A 21,106-nucleotide genomic window follows, 5' to 3' on the forward strand; every position below is an offset into this window, starting at 1 on the left:
TGACCGTGTATAGTGAGTGGGTGACTGTGTATAGTGAGTGGGTGACTTTGTATAGTGTGTGACTGTGTATAGTGAGGGACCAGCCCAGCACAGGGGGATCAGCTGATTGGATAAAGCGGCGGGTGAGCTGCTGTGTAGCCGGAGAGAGTTTAGTGTACGCGGGAGCCACAGACCTAGCGGCTGCGGGAGCCAGAGCCTCCCCTCATATACCGGTGCCGCCCCCCGAACCTACTCATTGGCTGAGGGAGCCGGTGCAGGAGCTGAGGAAGCCGGTGCCAGTCCGGTGCAGGAGCTGAGGGAGCCGGTGCAGAAGCTGAGGGAGCCGGTGCCAGTCCGGTGCAGGAGCTGAGGGAGCCGGTGCAGTAGCTGAGGGAGCCGGTGCAGTAGCTGAGGGAGCCGGTGCAGTAGCTGAGGGAGCCGGTGCAGAAGCTGAGGGAGCCGGTGCCAGTCCGGTGCAGGAGCTGAGGGAGCCGGTGCAGAAGCTGAGGAAGCCGGTGCCAGTCCGGTGCAGGAGCTGAGGGAGCCGGTGCAGGAGCTGAGGGAGCCGGTGCAGGAGCTGAGGGAGCCGGTGCAGAAGCTGAGGGAGCCGGTGCAGGAGCGGAACACGCCACACCTGGGTACCATTCCTCACCCTGTGCCACCATGTGCCCCCCCAGTTCTGTGCCCTGTGTGGGGCTTACTCTGATCTGGGGGCTGCTGCTCGCCCACGGCCTGGACTATGATTTGGTCATCGACGACCTGATGGAGGAGGTCACTGAGCAATTTGACTACAAGGACCCCTGCAAGGCCGGTAAGTGCCTCTCACTTTATAGCCATTTGAGTGTCATGTGACTAGTACTACATGTGAGTGTCATGTGACTAGTGCTACATGTGACTAGTACTACATGTGAGTGTTATGTGACTAGTACTACATGTGAGTGTTATGTGACTAGTACTACATGTGAGTGTTATGTGACTAGTACTACATGTGAGTGTTATGTGACTAGTGTTACATGTGAGTGTTATGTGACTAGTGTTACATGTGAGTGTTATGTGACTAGTGTTACATGTGAGTGTTATGTGACTAGTGTTACATGTGAGTGTTATGTGACTAGTGTTACATGTGAGTGTTATGTGACTAGTGCTACATGTGAGTGTTATGTGACTAGTGCTACATGTGAGTGTTATGTGACTAGTGCTACATGTGAGTGTTATGTGACTAGTGTTACATGTGAGTGTTATGTGACTAGTGTTACATGTGAGTGTTATGTGACTAGTGTTACATGTGAGTGTTATGTGACTAGTGCTACATGTGAGTGTTATGTGACTAGTACTACATGTGAGTGTTATGTGACTAGTACTACATGTGAGTGTTATGTGACTAGTGTTACATGTGAGTGTTATGTGACTAGTGTTACATGTGAGTGTTATGTGACTAGTACTACATGTGAGTGTTATGTGACTAGTGCTACATGTGAGTGTTATGTGACTAGTGTTACATGTGAGTGTTATGTGACTAGTACTACATGTGAGTGTTATGTGACTAGTGCTACATGTGAGTGTTATGTGACTAGTACTACATGTGAGTGTCATGTGACTAGTACTACATGTGAGTGTCATGTGACTAGTGTTACATGTGAGTGTTATGTGACTAGTACTACATGTGAGTGTTATGTGACTAGTACTACATGTGAGTGTTATGTGACTAGTACTACATGTGAGTGTTATGTGACTAGTACTACATGTGAGTGTTATGTGACTAGTGCTACATGTGAGTGTTATGTGACTAGTACTACATGTGAGTGTCATGTGACTAGTGCTACATGTGAGTGTTATGTGACTAGTGCTACATGTGACTAGTACTACATGTGAGTGTTATGTGACTAGTACTACATGTGAGTGTTATGTGACTAGTGCTACATGTGAGTGTTATGTGACTAGTGCTACATGTGAGTGTTATGTGACTAGTGCTACATGTGACTAGTACTACATGTGAGTGTTATGTGACTAGTACTACATGTGAGTGTTATGTGACTAGTGCTACATGTGAGTGTTATGTGACTAGTGCTACATGTGAGTGTTATGTGACTAGTGTTACATGTGAGTGTTATGTGACTAGTGTTACATGTGAGTGTTATGTGACTAGTACTACATGTGAGTGTTATGTGACTAGTGTTACATGTGAGTGTTATGTGACTAGTGTTACATGTGAGTGTTATGTGACTAGTACTACATGTGAGTGTTATGTGACTAGTACTACATGTGAGTGTTATGTGACTAGTGTTACATGTGAGTGTTATGTGACTAGTACTACATGTGAGTGTTATGTGACTAGTACTACATGTGAGTGTTATGTGACTAGTACTACATGTGAGTGTTATGTGACTAGTGTTACATGTGAGTGTTATGTGACTAGTACTACATGTGAGTGTTATGTGACTAGTACTACATGTGAGTGTTATGTGACTAGTGCTACATGTGAGTGTTATGTGACTAGTGCTACATGTGAGTGTTATGTGACTAGTGTTACATGTGAGTGTTATGTGACTAGTGTTACATGTGAGTGTTATGTGACTAGTGTTACATGTGAGTGTTATGTGACTAGTGTTACATGTGAGTGTTATGTGACTAGTGTTACATGTGAGTGTTATGTGACTAGTGTTACATGTGAGTGTTATGTGACTAGTGTTACATGTGAGTGTTATGTGACTAGTGTTACATGTGAGTGTTATGTGACTAGTGTTACATGTGAGTGTTATGTGACTAGTGTTACATGTGAGTGTTATGTGACTAGTGTTACATGTGAGTGTTATGTGACTAGTGTTACATGTGAGTGTTATGTGACTAGTGTTACATGTGAGTGTTATGTGACTAGTGTTACATGTGAGTGTTATGTGACTAGTACTACATGTGAGTGTTATGTGACTAGTACTACATGTGAGTGTTATGTGACTAGTGTTACATGTGAGTGTTATGTGACTAGTGTTACATGTGAGTGTTATGTGACTAGTGTTACATGTGAGTGTTATGTGACTAGTGTTACATGTGAGTGTTATGTGACTAGTGTTACATGTGAGTGTTATGTGACTAGTGTTACATGTGAGTGTTATGTGACTAGTGTTACATGTGAGTGTTATGTGACTAGTGTTACATGTGAGTGTTATGTGACTAGTGTTACATGTGAGTGTTATGTGACTAGTGTTACATGTGAGTGTTATGTGACTAGTGTTACATGTGAGTGTTATGTGACTAGTGTTACATGTGAGTGTTATGTGACTAGTGTTACATGTGAGTGTTATGTGACTAGTGTTACATGTGAGTGTTATGTGACTAGTGTTACATGTGAGTGTTATGTGACTAGTGTTACATGTGAGTGTTATGTGACTAGTACTACATGTGAGTGTTATGTGACTAGTACTACATGTGAGTGTTGTGTACTTTACGTTGTGTCTTGTGTGTACTTTACACTGTGTGGGTGTCTTGTGTGTACTTTACACTGTGTGTGGGTGTGTACTTTACACTGTGTGTGGGTGTGTACTTTACACTGTGTGTGGGTGTGTACTTTACACTGTGTGTGGGTGTGTACTTTACACTGTGTGTGGGTGTGTACTTTACACTGTGTGTGGGTGTCTTGTGTGTACTTTACACTGTGTGTGGGTGTGTACTTTACACTGTGTGTGGGTGTCTTGTGTGTACTTTACACTGTGTGGGTGTGTACTTTACACTGTGTGTGGGTGTGTACTTTACACTGTGTGTGGGTGTCTTGTGTGTACTTTACACTGTATGTTTAATGCTCGTGGGATATTCCTCTATCAGACCAAACTTGGCCAGTAGTCTTCTTATCTCGGTGTCAAGTGGAATGATAGGAAATATCCCAGAGCAGAGAGAGTTTGTAAAATTAGGTAAGTGGTACTCATAATAGGCAGGGTAGTCCTTGGCGGCAATAGGAAGACAATCCAGCAGTATAGCAGTTGAGGGGTAAACCAATAGAAGTACCAGACAGGCAGAGTTTAGCAACAGTATAGCAATCCAGCATATCAGGGGTTAAGCAGGCAGAGTGGTCAGAAAAGCAGAACTCAGCAACAGTATAGCAATCCAGCAGATCAGGGGTTAAGCAGGCAGAGTGGTCAGACAAGCAGAGTTCAGCAACAGTATAGCAATCCAGCAGATCAGGGGTTAAGCAGGCAGAGTGGTCAGAAAAGCAGAACTCAGCAACAGTATAGCAATCCAGCAGATCAGGGGTTAAGCAGGCAGAGTGGTCAGAAAAGCAGAACTCAGCAACAGTATAGCAATCCAGCAGATCAGGGGTTAAGCAGGCAGAGTGGTCAGACAAGCAGAGCTCAGCAACAGTATAGCAATCCAGCAGATCAGGGGTTAAGCAGGCAGAGTGGTCAGAAAAGCAGAGCTCAGCAACAGTATAGCAATCCAGCAGATCAGGGGTTAAGCAGGCAGAGTGGTCAGACAAGCAGAGCTCAGCAACAGTATAGCAATCCAGCAGATCAGGGGTTAAGCAGGCAGAGTGGTCAGACAAGCAGAGCTCAGCAACAGTATAGCAATCCAGCAGATCAGGGGTTAAGCAGGCAGAGTGGTCAGACAAGCAGAGCTCAGCAACAGTTATAGCAATCCAGCAGATCAGGGGTTAAGCAGGCAGAGTGGTCAGACAAGCAGAGCTCAGCAACAGTATAGCAATCTAGCAGATCAGGGGTTAAGCAGGCAGAGTGGTCAGACAAGCAGAGTTCAGCAACAGTTATAGCAATCCAGCAGATCAGGGGTTAAGCAGGCAGAGTGGTCAGACAAGCAGAGTTCAGCAACAGTTATAGCAATCCAGCAAAGAGCAATACAACACCCAGGAGCAAACTAAGCAACAGCTATACTTGGGCAGCGATAGGTAGAAAGTGAGCAAGTTACATAGGTTCAGGATTTGCGCCACAGGAGATCTGGACCGGCTGCAGAAGGGGAGAGATGTGCAAAGATGACGCTCACAGGAACCGTCGCATCCCTGGCAACAGCCAGAGCAACAACCACTGCGTCCCTGGCAACTGCCAGAGCGGTGTGGCGTGACATTATGTGTGTCTCATTTGTACTTTACAATATATGTGTGTCTGTGTATCGTGTGTACTTTACACTGTGTGAATTTAGAAATAACAAAGGTTAGATTAAGCACCACGGGAATATACCCTCTTGCTTTATACGCGAGGCCTCCTAGCTGGCCTCAAATTAGACTGATAGGAAATAGATGTATAAAGCGCCTGAAAGGCTGGGTACTATATAAGTCACTGGTTAACCAAATAATTTTAGCTCCTTAAGACACTAAATTGTATAAGTAGGTATAGGTTAAATATAAATTAGATGTTAAATGTGGATTAAAAATGTATTTAATACAACAAATTGCAATATAATAAGATTAAAAACAATAAAACAATGATAAAACAGTGGTACAATATAGATGGGAATTTCAGGTTAGTTAAATCCAATAAATATCCAATTTATGTCTCACAAAATGAAATAAAAATGTCCAACATTCAAGTAAAATTGTCCAAAAAAACAGATGTCCAACCTTTATTTCAAAAAGTCACATTTTTCATATATATATTTTTTATTTTTTTATTTTTTAATAATTTTTACACCTCACCACATCAGCTTTATCATCATCCATTTTGGATCTAAAGACGACATCTAGTGACTTTTTGAAATAAAGGTTGGACATCTGTTTTTTTTGGACAATTTTACTTGAATGTTGGACATTTTTATTTCATTTTGTGAGACATAAATTGGATATTTATTGGATTTAACTAACCTGAAATTCCCATCTATATTGTACCACTGTTTTATCATTGTTTAATTGTTTTTAATATTATTATTATATTGCAATTTGTTGTATTAAATACATTTTTAATCCACATTTAACATCTAATTTATATTTAACCTATACCTACTTATACAATTTAGTGTCTTAAGGAGCTAAAATTATTCGGTTAACCAGTGACTTATATAGTACCCAGCCTTTCAGGCGCTTTATACATCTATTTCCTACTTTACACTGTGTGTGTACACTTTATGTTGTGTGTCTTATGTGTACTTTACACTGTGTGTGTGTGTATTGTGTACACTTTACGTTGTGTCTCATGTACTTTAGTGTGTGTGTCTCGTGTGTACTTTACAGTGTGTGTGTGTCTCGTGTGTACTTTACAGTGTGTATCGTGTACACTTTACGTTGTGTGTCTCATGTGTACTTTACACTGTGTGTACTTTACAGTGTGTGTGTGTCTCGTGTGTATCGTGTACACTTTACGTTGTGTGTCTCTTGTATTTTACACTGTGTGTGTGTCACATACCTTGTTTGGGTAGGTTTACTGTTGTGTGTGTGCGCGCGCATAACCCAGGCTGGAGGTACAGAGAGAGGGCCAAATCTAACAAGCGTAAGGAGAATTTTGAATGATAAATAGGGGAATTATATCTTGCCCATAGTGTTCAGGAAACCTCGACAGCCAGGCTGCTTATCTCTCGCGTGACCATAATTTGACACATAGCAGGGTCACCTGGTAATGTGGGTGCCCTCATTGTCTGGCTGTTGCGTCCCTGATGACGTCACGTTGTAGCTGCTGTCTGTCGTATGTATGTTATTGTGGCAATCTAGGAGTATTCTGACATTACTAATGACCAGAAGTGACACCTGCTGCTGATGCATTTTGTGTCCGTATTCACATTAGACGGGTGTCTCAGGCATCTAGTTCACATGTACAGGCAGTGACATTATTATTCCTGGCAGTGAAGGTGTAAGTTAGGTAGCTTTCAAGGTTAATTTTAGCTTTAGTGTAGAGATCACCCTCCCGCCTGACACTTCCCACCCCCTGATCCCTCCCAAACAGCTCCCCCCCCCCCCCCCCCCCCCCCCACTGGTCAACCCCATCTTCAGTACTGGCAGACAGACTGCCAGTATGAAAATTTAAGGCATTTTTTTTTTTTTTTAAATCATTTTTCATTTTACTTCTATATTTTCTGCAGTGTAGGATACCCCCAAACCGCTCTCTAAACTTCCCCCACTCTAACTATTAGCTGACATCTTAGGTTCTGGCAGCTGTCTGCCAATCAAAACTGCTTTTTTTTAAATTTATTTTTATTAAAAAACATTTTTTTTATTATTTTCTGTAGTGTAGTGTACCCCCTCCTGCTATCATTAGTTAGGGCCCTCCACACAATCCACATCCCTTTTTCTGTAGTGTAGCTGCCCCATCCCTCCCTGTCCCTTTATTTATTTATTTTTCCCTGTAGCATTGGGCCCTCCCCTGCTGGGCCGCCCACACCAGCAAGATTGTTAGGCATCATATGGAGCTGGAGCACTGATCACGCTCCGGCTCCATATGCGGCAGATGCCTGGATCTTCAGGAACTATTTATATGTCTTGTAGTAATACGATAGGCAAAGTACCGCAAGACGTGTATATATCATTTTTATTGGGTAGAGAGGTTTAAAGGGACAGTTTACCTTAATTTTTTTTTCTCCCCTTTAATTTGTGACCAAATACTCCATGTGTATTAAATGATTTGCAAATAACCCCTTTACCTTTATTTCAGCATTTGAAATCGATGCTTCTGCCCGTAGTAGCTCCACCTATACTAAAAGTTTCTCTACTGAGAGGACCAGTCAATACAGTAGATTTGCTTAATGAGCAAATGATAACAAGACAATACAATAGCACTTAGGGCTAGATTTATCAAAGCTGCGGCGTACAGGGGCACGTATACGCGCCCCTGTATGCCTCAGCTCGCCTGTGGCGGGGCGAAATTACCCGCAGATAATCAACATTGCACACGAGCGCAATTTCTTTCATGTAATTAGCAAGAGTCCATGAGCTAGTGACGTATGGGATATACATTCCTACCAGGAGGGGCAAAGTTTCCCAAACCTTAAAATGCCTATAAATAGACCCCTCACCACACCCACAATTCAGTTTTATAAACTTTGCCTCCCATGGAGGTGGTGAAGTAAGTTTGTGCTAGATTCTACGTTATGCGCTTCGCAGCAGGCTGAAGCCCGGTTTTCCTCTCAGAGTGCAGTGAATGTCAGAGGGATGTGAAGAGAGTATTGCCTATTTGAATACCATGGTCTTCCTCTAGGGGATCTATTTCATAGGTTCTCTGTTATCGGTCGTAGAGATTTCTTCTCCTACCTCCCTTTTCAGATCGACAATATACTCTTATATACCATTACCTCTACTGATTCTCGTTTCAGTACTGGTTTGGCTATCTACTATATGTAGATGAGTGTCTTAGGGTAAGTAAGTCTTATTTCTATTTATGACGCTCAAAGCTATGGTGGGCACTTTATATGTAAAGTTCTATATGTGTTTAAACTTATATTTGCCATGATTCAGGATATTCAGTATTCCTTTATTCAGACTGTCAGTTTCATTTTGGGAAAATGCATATAAATTTCATTTTTCTTACCTTCAATTTTCAATTGACTTTTTTTCAAAAATTACGGGTTGTTAGGCTCGCGGGTGCAGAAAATGATTCTATTTATTGCGTCATTCTTGGCGCGAGACTTTTTTGGCGCAAAAATTTAGTAATTTCCGGCGTCATAGTTGGCGCCGGAAGTTTTTTCGTAATTGCGTCATTTTTTACGTATGTGTATTGCGGACTTTTTTTGGCGCCAAAAAATATGGGCGTCATTCTTGGCGCCAGATTTTTTCACATTATTTCAGTCTCACTTTTTAGTTGCTTCTGGTTTTCTAGAAGCTTGTTTCATTTTGCATTTTTTCCCATTCCTGAAACTGCCATTTAAGGAATTTGATAATTTTGCTTTATATGTTGTTTTTTCTATTACATATTGCAAGATGTCACTACCTGACACTGGATCAGAATCTACTTCTGGAAAAGCGCTGCCTGATGTCGGTTCTCCCAAAGCTAAGTGCATTTGTTGTAAACTTTTGGTAACTGTTCCTCCGGCTGTAGTTTGTGTTAGTTGTCATGATAAACTATCAAACGCAGATAGTATTTCCATTAGTAATAATCCATTACCTGTTGTTGTTCCTTCAACATCTAATGTTCAGGATGTTCCTGTTAATGTTAAAGAATTTGTTTCTAAATCTATTCGGAAGGCTGTGTCTGTTATTCCTCCTTCTACTAAACGTAAGAGGTCTTTTAAAACTTCACATATTTCAGATGAATTTTTAAATGTCCACCATCATTCTGACTTATCTATTTCTGATGTGGATCTATCTGATTCAGAAGATTCTTCCTCAGATATTGACACTGATAAATCTTCATATTTATTTAAGATGGAGTTTATTCGTTCTTTACTTAAGGAAGTGTTGATTGCTTTAGATATGGAGGAGTCTAGCCCTCTTGATATTAAAACTACTAAGCATTTAAATGCAGTTTTTAAACCTCCTGTGGTTATTCCAGAAGTTTTTCCAGTTCCTGATGCTATTTCAGAAGTAATTTCTAGGGAATGGAATAGTCTGGGTACTTAATTTACTCCTTCTCCAAGGTTTAAGAAATTGTACCCTTTACCATCTGATAGATTAGAGTTTTGGGATAAAATCCCCAAAGTTGATGGGGCTATTTCTACTCTTGCTAAACATACTACTATTCCTACGGCAGATAGTACTTCGTTTAAAGACCCTTTAGATAGGAAGCTTGAATCCTTTCTAAGGAAGGCTTATTTATGTTCAGGTAATCTTCTGAGACCTGCTATTTCTTTGGCTGATGGTTGGAGGCTTTAGCGCAACAAGTGTCAGACCATAATGCTTATAGCATTGTTAAACTTCTTCAACATGCTAATAACTTCATTTGTGATGCCATTTTCGATATCATTAGAATTGATGTCAGGTATATGTCTTTTTAGCTATTTTAGCTAGAAGAGCTTTATGGCTTAAGTCTTGGAATGCAGATATGACTTCTAAGTCAACATTGCTTTTTCTTTCTTTCCAAGGTAATAAATTATTTGGTTCTCAGTTAGACTCAATAATTTCAACGGTTACTGGGGGGGGAGGGAGCCTTTTTACCTCAGGATAAAAAATCTAAAGGTAAATATAGGGCTGCTAATCGTTTTCGTTCTTTTCATCAGAATAAGGAACAAAAGCCTGACCCTTCCTCTAAAGGAACAGTTTCCGTTTGGAAACCTCCAGTCTGGAATAAATCCAAGCCTTTCAGAAAGTCAAAACCAGCTCCCAAATCCGCATGAAGGTGCGGCCCTCGTTCCAGCTCAGCTGGTAGGGGGCAGGTTACGATTTTTCAAAGATATTTGGATCGATTCGATTCAAAGTCTTTGGATTCAGAACATTGTTTCACAAGGGTACAGAATAGGTTTCAGGGTAAGACCGCCTGTGAGAAGATTCTTTCTTTCACGCATTCCAGTAAACCCAGTGAAGGCTCAAGCGTTTCTGAAATGTGTTTCAGATCTGAAGTCAGCTGGGGTAATTTTTCCAGTTCTGGAACGGGGCCTGGGGTTTTACTCAAATCTGTTCATTGTACCAAAGAAGGAGAATTCCTTCAGACCAGTTCTGGATCTAAAAATATTGAATCGTTATGTAAGGATACCAACATTCAAGATGGTGACTATAAGGACTATTCTGCCATTTGTTCAGCAAGGGCTTTATATGTCAACAATAGACTTACAGGATGCATATCTTCATATTCCAATTCATCCGGATCACTATCAGTTCCTGAGATTCTCTTTTCTAGACAAGCATTACCAGTTTGTTGCTCTTCCTTTTGGCCTAGCTACAGCTCCAAGGATCTTTTCGAAGGTCCTCGGTGCCCTTCTCTCTGTAATCAGGGAGCAGGGTATTGCGGTATTTCCTTATTTGGACGATATCTTGGTACTTGCTCAGAATCTCACACGAATCAACTTGTGTTGTTTCTTCAAAGACATGGTTGGAGGATCAATTTACCAAAGAGTTCCTTGATTCCTCAGACAAGGGTAACCTTTTTTAGGTTTCCAGATAGATTCAGTGTCCATGACTTTGTCTCTTACAGAAAAGAGACGTCTGAAATTGGTTTCAGCTTGTCGAAACCTTCAGTCTCAATCTTTCCCTTCGGTAGCTTTGTGCATGGAAATTTTAGGTCTCATGACTGCTGCATCGGACGCAATCCCTTTTGCTCGTTTTCACATGAGACCTCTCCAGCTTTGTATGCTGAACCAATGGTGCAGGGATTATACAAAGATATCACAATTAATATCCTTAAATCCCAATGTTTGTTCTTCTCTGACTTGGTGGTTGGATCACCATTGTTTAGTTCAAGGGGCCTCTTTTGTTCGTCCAACCTGGACTATGATCTCAACAGATGCGAGTCTTTCAGGTTGGGGAGCTGTATGGGGGATCTCTGACAGCGCGGGGGGTTTGGGAATCTCAGGAGGCGAGATTACCAATCAATATTTTGGAACTCTGTGCGATTTTCAGAGCTCTTCAGTTCTGGCCTCTTCTGAAGAGAGAATCGTTTATTTGTTTTCAGACAGACAATGTCACAACCGTGGCATATGTCAATCATCAAGGGGGGACTCACAGTCCTCAGGCTATGAAAGAAGTATCTCGGATACTTGTATGGGCGGAATCCAGCTCCTGTCTAATTTCTGCGGTCCACATCCCAGGTATAGACAATTGGGAAGCGGATTATCTCAGTTGCCAGACGTTACATCCGGGCGAATGGTCTCTTCACCCAAAGGTATTTCTTCAGATTGTTCAAATCTGGGGGCTTCCAGAAATAGATCTGATGGCCTCTCATCTAAACAAGAAACTTCCCAGGTATCTATCCAGATCCAGGGATCCTCAGGCGGAAGCAGTGGATGCATTGTCACTTCCTTGGAATTATCAACCTGCTTATATCTTTCCGCCTCTAGTTCTTCTTCCAAGAGTGATTTCCAAAATCCTAATGGAGCGTTCGTTTGTACTGCTGGTGGCTCCAGCATGCCCACACAGGTTTTGGTATGCGGATCTCGTTCGGATGGCAAGTTGTCAACCTTGGACACTTCCGTTAAGGCCAGACCTTCTGTCTCAAGGCCCATTTTTCCATCAGGATCTCAAATCATTAAATTTGAAGGTATGGAGATTTAATGCTTAATACTTAGTCATAGAGGTTTCTCTGACTCAGTGATTAATACTTTGTTACAGGCTCGTAAATCTGTGTCTAGAAAGATCTATTACCGAGTCTGGAAGACTTACATTTCTTGGTGTTCTTCACATAAATTCTCTTGGCATTCTTTTAGAATTCCTAGAATTTTACAATTTCTTCAAGATGGTTTGGATAAGGGTTTGTCTGCAAGTTCCTTGAAAGGACAAATCTCTGCTATTTCGGTTCTTTTTCACAGAAAGATTGCTAATCATCCTGATATTCATTGTTTTGTACAGGCTTTGGTTCGTATCAAGCCTGTCATTAAGTCAATCTCTCCTCCTTGGAGTCTCAATTTGGTTCTGAGGGCTTTACAGGCTCCTCCGTTTGAACCTATGCATTCTCTGGATATTAAATTACTTTCCTGGAAAGTTTTGTTCCTTTTGGCCATTTCTTCTGCTAGAAGAGTTTCTGAGTTATCTGCTCTTTCTTGTGAATCTCCTTTTCTGATTTTTCATCAGGATAAGGCGGTGTTGCGGACTTTATTTAATTTTTTACCTAAGGTTGTGAATTCTAACAACATTAGTAGAGAAATTGTTGTTCCTTCATTGTGTCCTAATCCTAAGAATTCTCTGGAGAGATCTTTACATTCTTTGGATGTAGTAAGAGCTTTGAAATATTATGTTGAAGCTACTTAAGATTTCAGAAAGACTTCTAGTCTATTTGTTATCTTTTCTGGTTCTAGGAAAGGTCAGAAGGCTTCTGCCATTTCTTTGGCATCTTGGTTAAAGTCTTTGATTCATCATGCTTATGTAGAGTCGGGTAAATCCCCGCCTCAAAGGATTACGGCTCATTCTACTAGGTCAGTCTCTACTTCCTGGGCTTTTAGGAATGAAGCTTCTGTTGATCAGATTTGCAAAGCAGCAACTTGGTCTTCTTTGCATACTTTTACTAAATTTTACCATTTTGATGTTTTCTCTTCTTCTGAAGCAGTTTTTGGTAGAAAAGTACTTCAGGCAGCTGTTTCAGTTTGATTCTTCTGCTTATAATTTCAGGTTTTTTTTCATTATAAGATTAAAACTTTTTGATTTGGGTTGTGGATTATTTTTTCAGCAGAATTGGCTGTCTTTATTTTATCCCTCCCTCTCTAGTGACTCTTGCGTGGAAGTTCCACATCTTGGGTATCTGCTATCCCATACGTCACTAGCTCATGGACTCTTGCTAATTACATGAAAGAAAACATAATTTATGTAAGATCTTACCTGATAAATTCATTTCTTTCATATTAGCAAGAGTCCATGAGGCCCACCCTTTTTGTGGTGGTTATGATTTTTTTGTATAAAGCACAATTATTTCAATTCCTTGTTGATGCTTTCGCTCCTTTCTTATCACCCCACTTCTTGGCTATTCGTTAAACTGAATTGTGGGTGTGGTGAGGGGTGTATTTATAGGCATTTTAAGGTTTGGGAAACTTTGCCCCTCCTGGTAGGAATGTATATTCCATACATAGCTCATGGACTCTTGCTAATATGAAAGAAATGAATTTATCAGGTAAGTTCTTACATAAATTATGTTTTTGCGCTCACATGCAATCCCGTCCCCTTCCCGCGCACAGTCAATCACGCTGTCAATCTCCTTGGTCGGACTCGACCACGGAGATTGAATTTCACCACCTTAGAGGTGGCGAAGAGGTTAAGGAAGCGGGGGTCTAGTGACCGCTGCTTGATACATTACAGCGAGCAAGTTCTTGTGAGAACTTGCAGCCGTAGGGCTTTGGTAAATCGAGCCCTTAGTCTAAACTTCACATTCCTAGATTTTTTATTTTTTTTTCCTGACAAATTTCAGTTATGTCTATTTCCACTTCTCCTGTATCATGTGACAGCCATTGGCCAATCACAGTTGCACCTACGTATATTCTGTGAATTCTTGCACATGCTCTGTAGGAGCTGATGACCCAAAAATGTGAATATAAAAAGACTGTGCATGTTTTGTTAGTGGAAGTGGAACGTTGTTTAAAGGGACAGTCTACACCAGAATTGTTATTGTTTAAAAAGATAAATAATCCCTTTTATTACCCATTGCCAAGTTTTGCACAACCAACACTGTTATATTAATACACTTTATAACCTTTAAACTTCTACATTTCTGCCTGTTTCCAAGCCACTAAAGGCAGCCTCTTATCATATGCTTTTTTTATTAGCGTTTCACAACAGGAGACTGCTAGTTCATGTGAGCCATATAGATAACGTTGTAATCACGCCCATGGGTTGTGGCAGACACTGCACTAATTAGATAAAATGGAAGCCAATAGATAATAAATAAATAAATAAATAAATTGTCATGTGATCAGGGGCTGTCAGAAGATGCTTAGATACAAGGTAATCACAGAGGTAAAAAGTATATTAATATAACTGTTGGTTATGCAAAACTAGGGAATGGGTAATAAAGGCATTATCTATCTTTTTAAACAATACACAATTTGGAGTAGACTGTCCCTTTAACATGGCTGCTCTATCTGAATCATGAAAGTTTAATTTTGACTTGAGTGTCCCTTTTAAGTACTGGCTATATAAAACGTGTATAAGCATAGCTAGAAGAACTTACACTCACAGTTGTTCTTTCTAAGGGCCCCATGATCTAAAGGTCTCTGGGCTGGCGAGATTATTAAAGAATGCTCGCCAGTGCTTCTATTTCCCTGGTGGAATGATCTAAAGCCACTTTTTTACACTGAGAACAGGGTGTCTCACTAAGAGTATTTATTTCCTAAGATATGGTGAGTCCACGGCTTGAGTAATTACTGTTGGCAATATCACTCCTGACCAGCCGGAGGAGGTAAAGAGCACTACAGTTAAACTGCTAAGTTTCACTCCCTTACCCACAACCCCAGTCATTCTCTTTGCCTTCGGTGCATGGAGGAGGTGAAGTTTAGGTGTCTGAAGAAAATTTTTGATTTCATCTACAAGCAAGTTTTGGGGTATAGCCGTATTCCACATTATTCCTTGCAGTCGGGTAGTGGCGGCTTTAAAGCAGTTAGGAACTTGTAAAGAGGTACTTTCTGCATTTTCCTAACAATTGCTGCCCAAGTTTAGAAAGCCAGAGTTGGCTACTCCTGTTCTTTCTTTTTCAAAGGTCTCTGTGAAGAAATGTGTCTTCTCATACCTTGTAACTGTCTACATGCCGGACAGCAGAGCAGGTAAGTGCAGAACATACAAGTGATCTGAGATGTCATCGCAGAAAATGCAGCATGTCTGCAGAAAGAATGGGACACATGTAGGAACTGTCAGCGATTTAACTTTGCAGCATTGCTCCACATTAGGCTGTTCTTTTCAAACAGTGTTGTGCTCTGGCTGCATTGTGTACGTTTTTCTTAACACAGTGCATTCAGAGCAAAGTGCTGTTTGAAGTGAACAGTCAAATATGCAGTAGAGCTGCAAAAGTGTATTCATTTTTGACTGGCTCTCAGGGATTTTTCCAAACCCGCCCCCTAGCCTTTCCCAGTCTGCAAAGCTGTTTTTTCTCAATGTAAGACGTTCGTATGAGCAATGCACCTTTTTTAATACTACACTTCTATGTTAGACAAAGAGAAAATGAAACAAATTTATTCAAGGTGCATTTTACAAATTTTTTTTTTGTCTGCAGCTAATTTGCAATGCAATTTTAAAGTACTGCTCTGTATTATAAAATTGTAAAAATGGCTTTATTCTCCAGTTAACCAACATATTTCAATTGTATTTGTGCTTTAGTGTAACTGCCTAATTTATAATTGAATTTTATTTAAAAATGACCTGCAGAAACATTTTCACTAAAAAAATCTCATCGCAGAAAGTGAAAAAAAGTTCTGCCTCTGGGCTTCCAGTTGGGGAGACCATGCACTTAACAAATTAAGACACTGCTTTTTTATTGGGACATAGATAATCCTGTTGTATGGGTTACACTGTGGCATGAAGCAGGCACTGTAGCATGTGTGAGACTGACATTTAAATTCTTTTAAAAAGAAAGGGTAACGTATTAAGGCACTTTTTTGAGAAATTTGTTTAGGATCTTGAGATCCAAGATTGGTCTGAAAGTTCCCTCTTTTTTGGGAACTATAAACAGATTTGAATAGAAACCCTGCCCCTGTTCCTCCCTTGGAACTGGGTGGATCACTCCCATGACCAGATTATTGTGAGAGATGAAATCTCCCCTTCGGAGATGAAGCTTTGAAGTCCAGAAGATATCCCTGGGAAACAATCTCTAATGCCCAGGGATCCTGGACGTCTCTTGCCCAAGCCTGGGCAAAGAGAGAAAGTCTGCCCCCCCACTAGATCCGGTCCCGGATCGGGGGCTACTCCGGTCGGCTTGTCCACATGGACACGTGGACTGTGTTTATGCCGGAGAACAAACATCGCTCACACTCCGCAAGCTTTGGCATTATGACCGGACTTAAACATAAGAACTTTTTGGAGGTCAAGACGGCTTTAACGCAAATTATCACTCTGGAGATCTAATTGGATTAAGGTCGTATGGTTCTATGAATTTTGCCTGATTGATAGGCAAGAATTATAATATGTTTATCTAGCTACCCTGTCGAGGGGGCTCATCATAATCTTTGAATCTAAAAGGAAACTGCTAGTATCTGATGCTCGATGCACATGAATTGTACACTAACTGACATGCTACTTTGCATTCCCTTGCATCTTGCTTTTTTGCTTCATGGCTAACATGTCTTCTGCTTGCATGTTTGATTCAAGGATTTCAAAGTCTAACTAACGACCTTTTGTGCTTCAAGTGATTATCTGTCTGTCAACTTTGCTGATTATATTGATCTTGTATTTCTGCCGCTTGCACTTCTGCTACTTGTCTAAAACTTATGTACATATTTTGGGGACACTCTCTGAAACTACTTGGATCCCATTACTTTATACCTGCCCGGCAATTTGCCTTACTTATTAAGGTGCCGTACGCAGCAGGGTGTAGTAGCCTGGTTGCTGTTCCCCACCTATATATACATATGTACACTACGATGCCTAAGTTTGCTGTTTATTGATGTTAGAGGTTTCTATTAATAACTGATGATATATGCATGCATATTTTCTCACTGGTACCAACACAGTTCCCTGACCGGTCAGGTTTATATGTTCATTCATTATTGCTGATAACATATATACACAATTGTATCATCTGTACCGTTATTTGGTTGCTACAGTAATAGGGAGATTAAGCACCAGGGGTGTTTAAGATCGCCGCCTCTCCCAGCAACCCAAGCTTATTTTGGATACATTATTTATAGAGCTAATAAATTTCTTTATAAAAGAGTGCTGAATTCCCTGTCTTATATCCAGGTTTATATTCCAGGATATTTTCTTTCTTTCTAACTCATATGTATATATATATATATATATAAGAAGTTCCCTTTCTGTTGGCTTTATATAGGTATCTTATTAGCGCTGTTAACCATCCTCACTTGTTGTCTTTCTATTTTGCATATCCTCCTTGTTGTTAACCAGCTGCTTCTAATGGCTTACAAAGGTGTATTTGCTTTTAGAATAAAGAAATGAAAATTCTATTTTCAGGAGAAGTTATGGTTACTACAGGTAATGTAGAATCATTATTATAATCTTATGAAAGAACCAGAAAGCAGACTTTTACTTGAAATGAAACATAAAACTGAATACATTTTTTTTTAAGATAAATATTTAGACTCTAAGAGAGTACCTGGGGGATTAAGACTCAAAAAGGAATGGACCTTGTAACACTGAAGATACCGAATTTAAAGTTAAGTGGAACAACCTTTTAGAGGAAGCATCATTTAATCTAATGAGATTGATAAGAGTATATAAATGATATTTTACAGAAATTAGCACTAGAGATTAAGGATCTAAAAGAAAAACTGGATGAATATACCAGTTTAGACGAATTTAAAGAGAGAGACATTAAAAAACGTATGGAATCTACAAAAGAACTACTAAAAACTAAAGTAAACAAGTTTAGTAGAGATAAAGAGGATTATTTATCACACTACAATAATCCTGAAGTAGATAAATACATATCACATATATGGAGAAGTGGTAGGAAAGAAGAAAAAGTGAATAATAGGGATAACCAAAACCAAAATCAGGCTAATCACTTTAGGAGAGAAAACTACAAACCCACACAGAATTGTATAACTACAGAATACAACGCTCGTACACATAACAGAGAAAGGAAACCTTTTTATAATGAACACGCACAAAGAAACTATCATACACAGGATAGGGAAAGATATAATGGACACCCAGAAAGGGTTAGGTACAATGGAAGTCATTTTGAGTCTGAGAGAAGGAGATACTTTAATCATAGATAATATGAAAATAATAGCGATGAGTGGAATACAAACCCCAACATACCCATAGAGAAATGGTCAAATTTAACACAAGTTACCGATATGATGAACTAAGAAATGTTGGTAATGAAATAGAAGTATCACCTAAACCTAGTAGCTCAATAAATAAAGAAACTGTCCAGAATACAAAAGAAAAAGAAACTAGGGAACATAGAGAAGATTCTAGGTCACATTTTTTAGAATCAGGCCAGAGAACACCAAAAAAAGGGCCCTTACCACAAAGGGAACATTTAAAAACATAGGGCCTCAGAAAAAGAGGCGCAAGAGGAGGAACAAAACAAATACAAAAAGACAAGGCTAAGAAGTCACAAGTAATAAGGAAAAAAAAAAGGAATCTTCAATCTAAGTAGTAGAACATTAAGTAAATCACATGAAGATATCCTTAACAAAGGTCTATCATTCGCACCCACTAGCAAATTAGACACATTTGGCACCTTTATAGATGCACACAAGTTTATAAGGAATCTAACTATGAAAAGATAGTTTGCAAAGACAGGGTTTGAAAAAAAGCAGAGGAAAATCTAACAGACACGCAAGGTTACATCCATTCCCATTTAAAAAAGAAATCAAATTTCTATCCTAAACATGAAAAAGGGCCGGTTATAGAAACATTCCAAAAATTAATCCTTAAAGACACAAAAAATATAGCAAACAAAAAAAAAAATTTAACGAGAAAACAACTAGATGTGATTAAAGAACTTGAAGAAAATAGGAATATAGTCATAAAACCAGCCGATAAGTGCGGAGGGGTCGTGATCCTAGACACACTATGTAAATATGTGCAATAATATTCTGCAAGATCCTAAAACATATAAAAAGATAAAGTCAAATCCAACCACACAATTTTAATGAAGTCTGAAATAATATATTAAATATAGCCAATACTGAAGGCATATTAAGTGAAAAAGAAAAAAATTACATTTATCAAGACCACCCTAAAATTCCCCTCTTTTATAGTCTACCGAAAATTCACAAGACACTTATATCCCCTCCAGGTAGACCAATAGTCTCCGGTATAAACTCCATCACATCCAATCTGTCAGAGTATATAGATACCTACCTACAAAATTACGTAAAAATCTACCTTTGTATCTTAAAGATTCAACTCATATACGTCCTAGATAAGATAGAATGGAAAGACAATTACATTATAGTTACTTGTGATGTAGCTTCTTTATACACTTGCATAGCACATAAAGATAGCATAGAAGCAACTAAATACTATTTAAAAGAAGACTGCACTAAAGGAGAGACAGGTGTACTTTATATTAGAGGGGATACAGTACATATTAACCTACAATTTATTTTCATTTCAGGATCAGTATTACCATCAGCAGTGTGGTACGGCTATGGGGACCAGATTTGCCCCAAGTTATGCTAACCTCGTTAAGGGAGCAGGAGTTTCTCCTATCGCAGCAGCTTGCGGCAAATCTGGTCCTATATAAGCGCTACATCGATGATGTCATTATCATCTGGAAAGGGACAGAGTTAGAATTCCAGCATTTTTTTAATGGCAATGAACGATAACAATAAAAATATCAAATTTACAAGTGAGATAAGTAAAGAGAACATTTAAAGGGACAGTCTAGTCCAAAAAAAACTTTCATGATTCAGATAGGGCATGTAATTTTAAACAATTTTCCAATTTACTTTTATCACCAATTTTTCTTTGTTCTCTTGGTATTCTTAGTTGAAAGCTTAACTTAGGAGGTTCATATTCTAATTTCTTAGACCTTGAAGGCCGCCTCTTAAGAATGCATTTTAACAGGTTTTTCACCACTAGAGGGTGTTAGTTCATGTTTTTCATATAGATAACACTGTGCTCGTGCACGTGAAGTTACCTGGGAGCCATCACTGATTGGCTAAACTGCAAGTCTGTCAAAAGAACAAATAAAGGGGCAGTCTGCAGAGGTTTAGATACAAGATAATCACAGAGGTAAAAAATATATAAATATAACTGTGTTGGTTATGCAAAACTAGGGAATGGGTAAACAAGGGATTATCTATCTTTTAAAACGATAACAATTCTGGTGTAGACTGTCCCTTTAATTTTCTAGATTTGGAAATCTTTATTACCGACGGATATATAAAGATATATTTCCTAATGTTTTTTTGAACATATAAGGTTTTTCTTCTAAACTTGTTTTTTTAGGGTCCTTTTAAAGGAGGAGTTCCCTTTCTGTTGGCTTTATATAGGTATCTTATTAGTGCTGTTAACCATCCCATACCCCCCAACCGTCCTGATTTTCACGGGACAGTCCCGATTTTAGGGGTCTGTCCCCCTGTCCCGGGTTGCTAGCCATCTGTCCCGATTTGCCCCAGGCATTTAAAATAATTTAAAAAAAAAAAAATTCTGTTGGGCCCATACTCAGAAGCAGCTGGCTTTGCTCTCACAGGGTTAGATACCTATTAGATTCCCTGTGGAAAAGGAATGGTGTGTGGGTTAAGCAGGAGTAAGAAGGCTGTATACACTCGGGTAATGGTGACCTCTCTAACCTACCTCTGGTAGTGATGATGTCTCACCCCTGGGGATAATACTAGCATGCCTTCAGTTTTATACAATGAGCAGTGCTAATACCAGGGTAACAAACAGTGGCAGCCGCACACTGCCAGCTAATGTGCTTGCCATCCCCAGGACCCCATACAATGAATTACAGATACCCATATATGATGTAGTGTGTGTCTATCTGTATCCATAACTGTATGTATAAGT

The 21,106-nt window shown here is 39.8% G+C and overlaps 1 protein-coding gene across 1 annotated transcript in view; it reads left to right on the forward strand.

Moving 5' to 3' along the window:
- Positions 1-384: 384 nt before the first annotated feature.
- TLL2 (tolloid like 2) overlaps positions 385-21,106 on the forward strand; it is a 610,754-nt gene continuing 590,032 nt past the window's right edge. The window contains exon 1 of the mRNA XM_053691878.1: positions 385-790. Coding sequence (XP_053547853.1) covers positions 643-790 — 148 coding nt within the window. The 5' untranslated portion in view covers positions 385-642. The remainder of the gene's footprint in view (positions 791-21,106) is intronic.

Source organism: Bombina bombina, chromosome 9 (assembly GCF_027579735.1).
Source record: "Bombina bombina isolate aBomBom1 chromosome 9, aBomBom1.pri, whole genome shotgun sequence".
NCBI classification, from domain to species: Eukaryota; Metazoa; Chordata; class Amphibia; order Anura; family Bombinatoridae; genus Bombina; species Bombina bombina.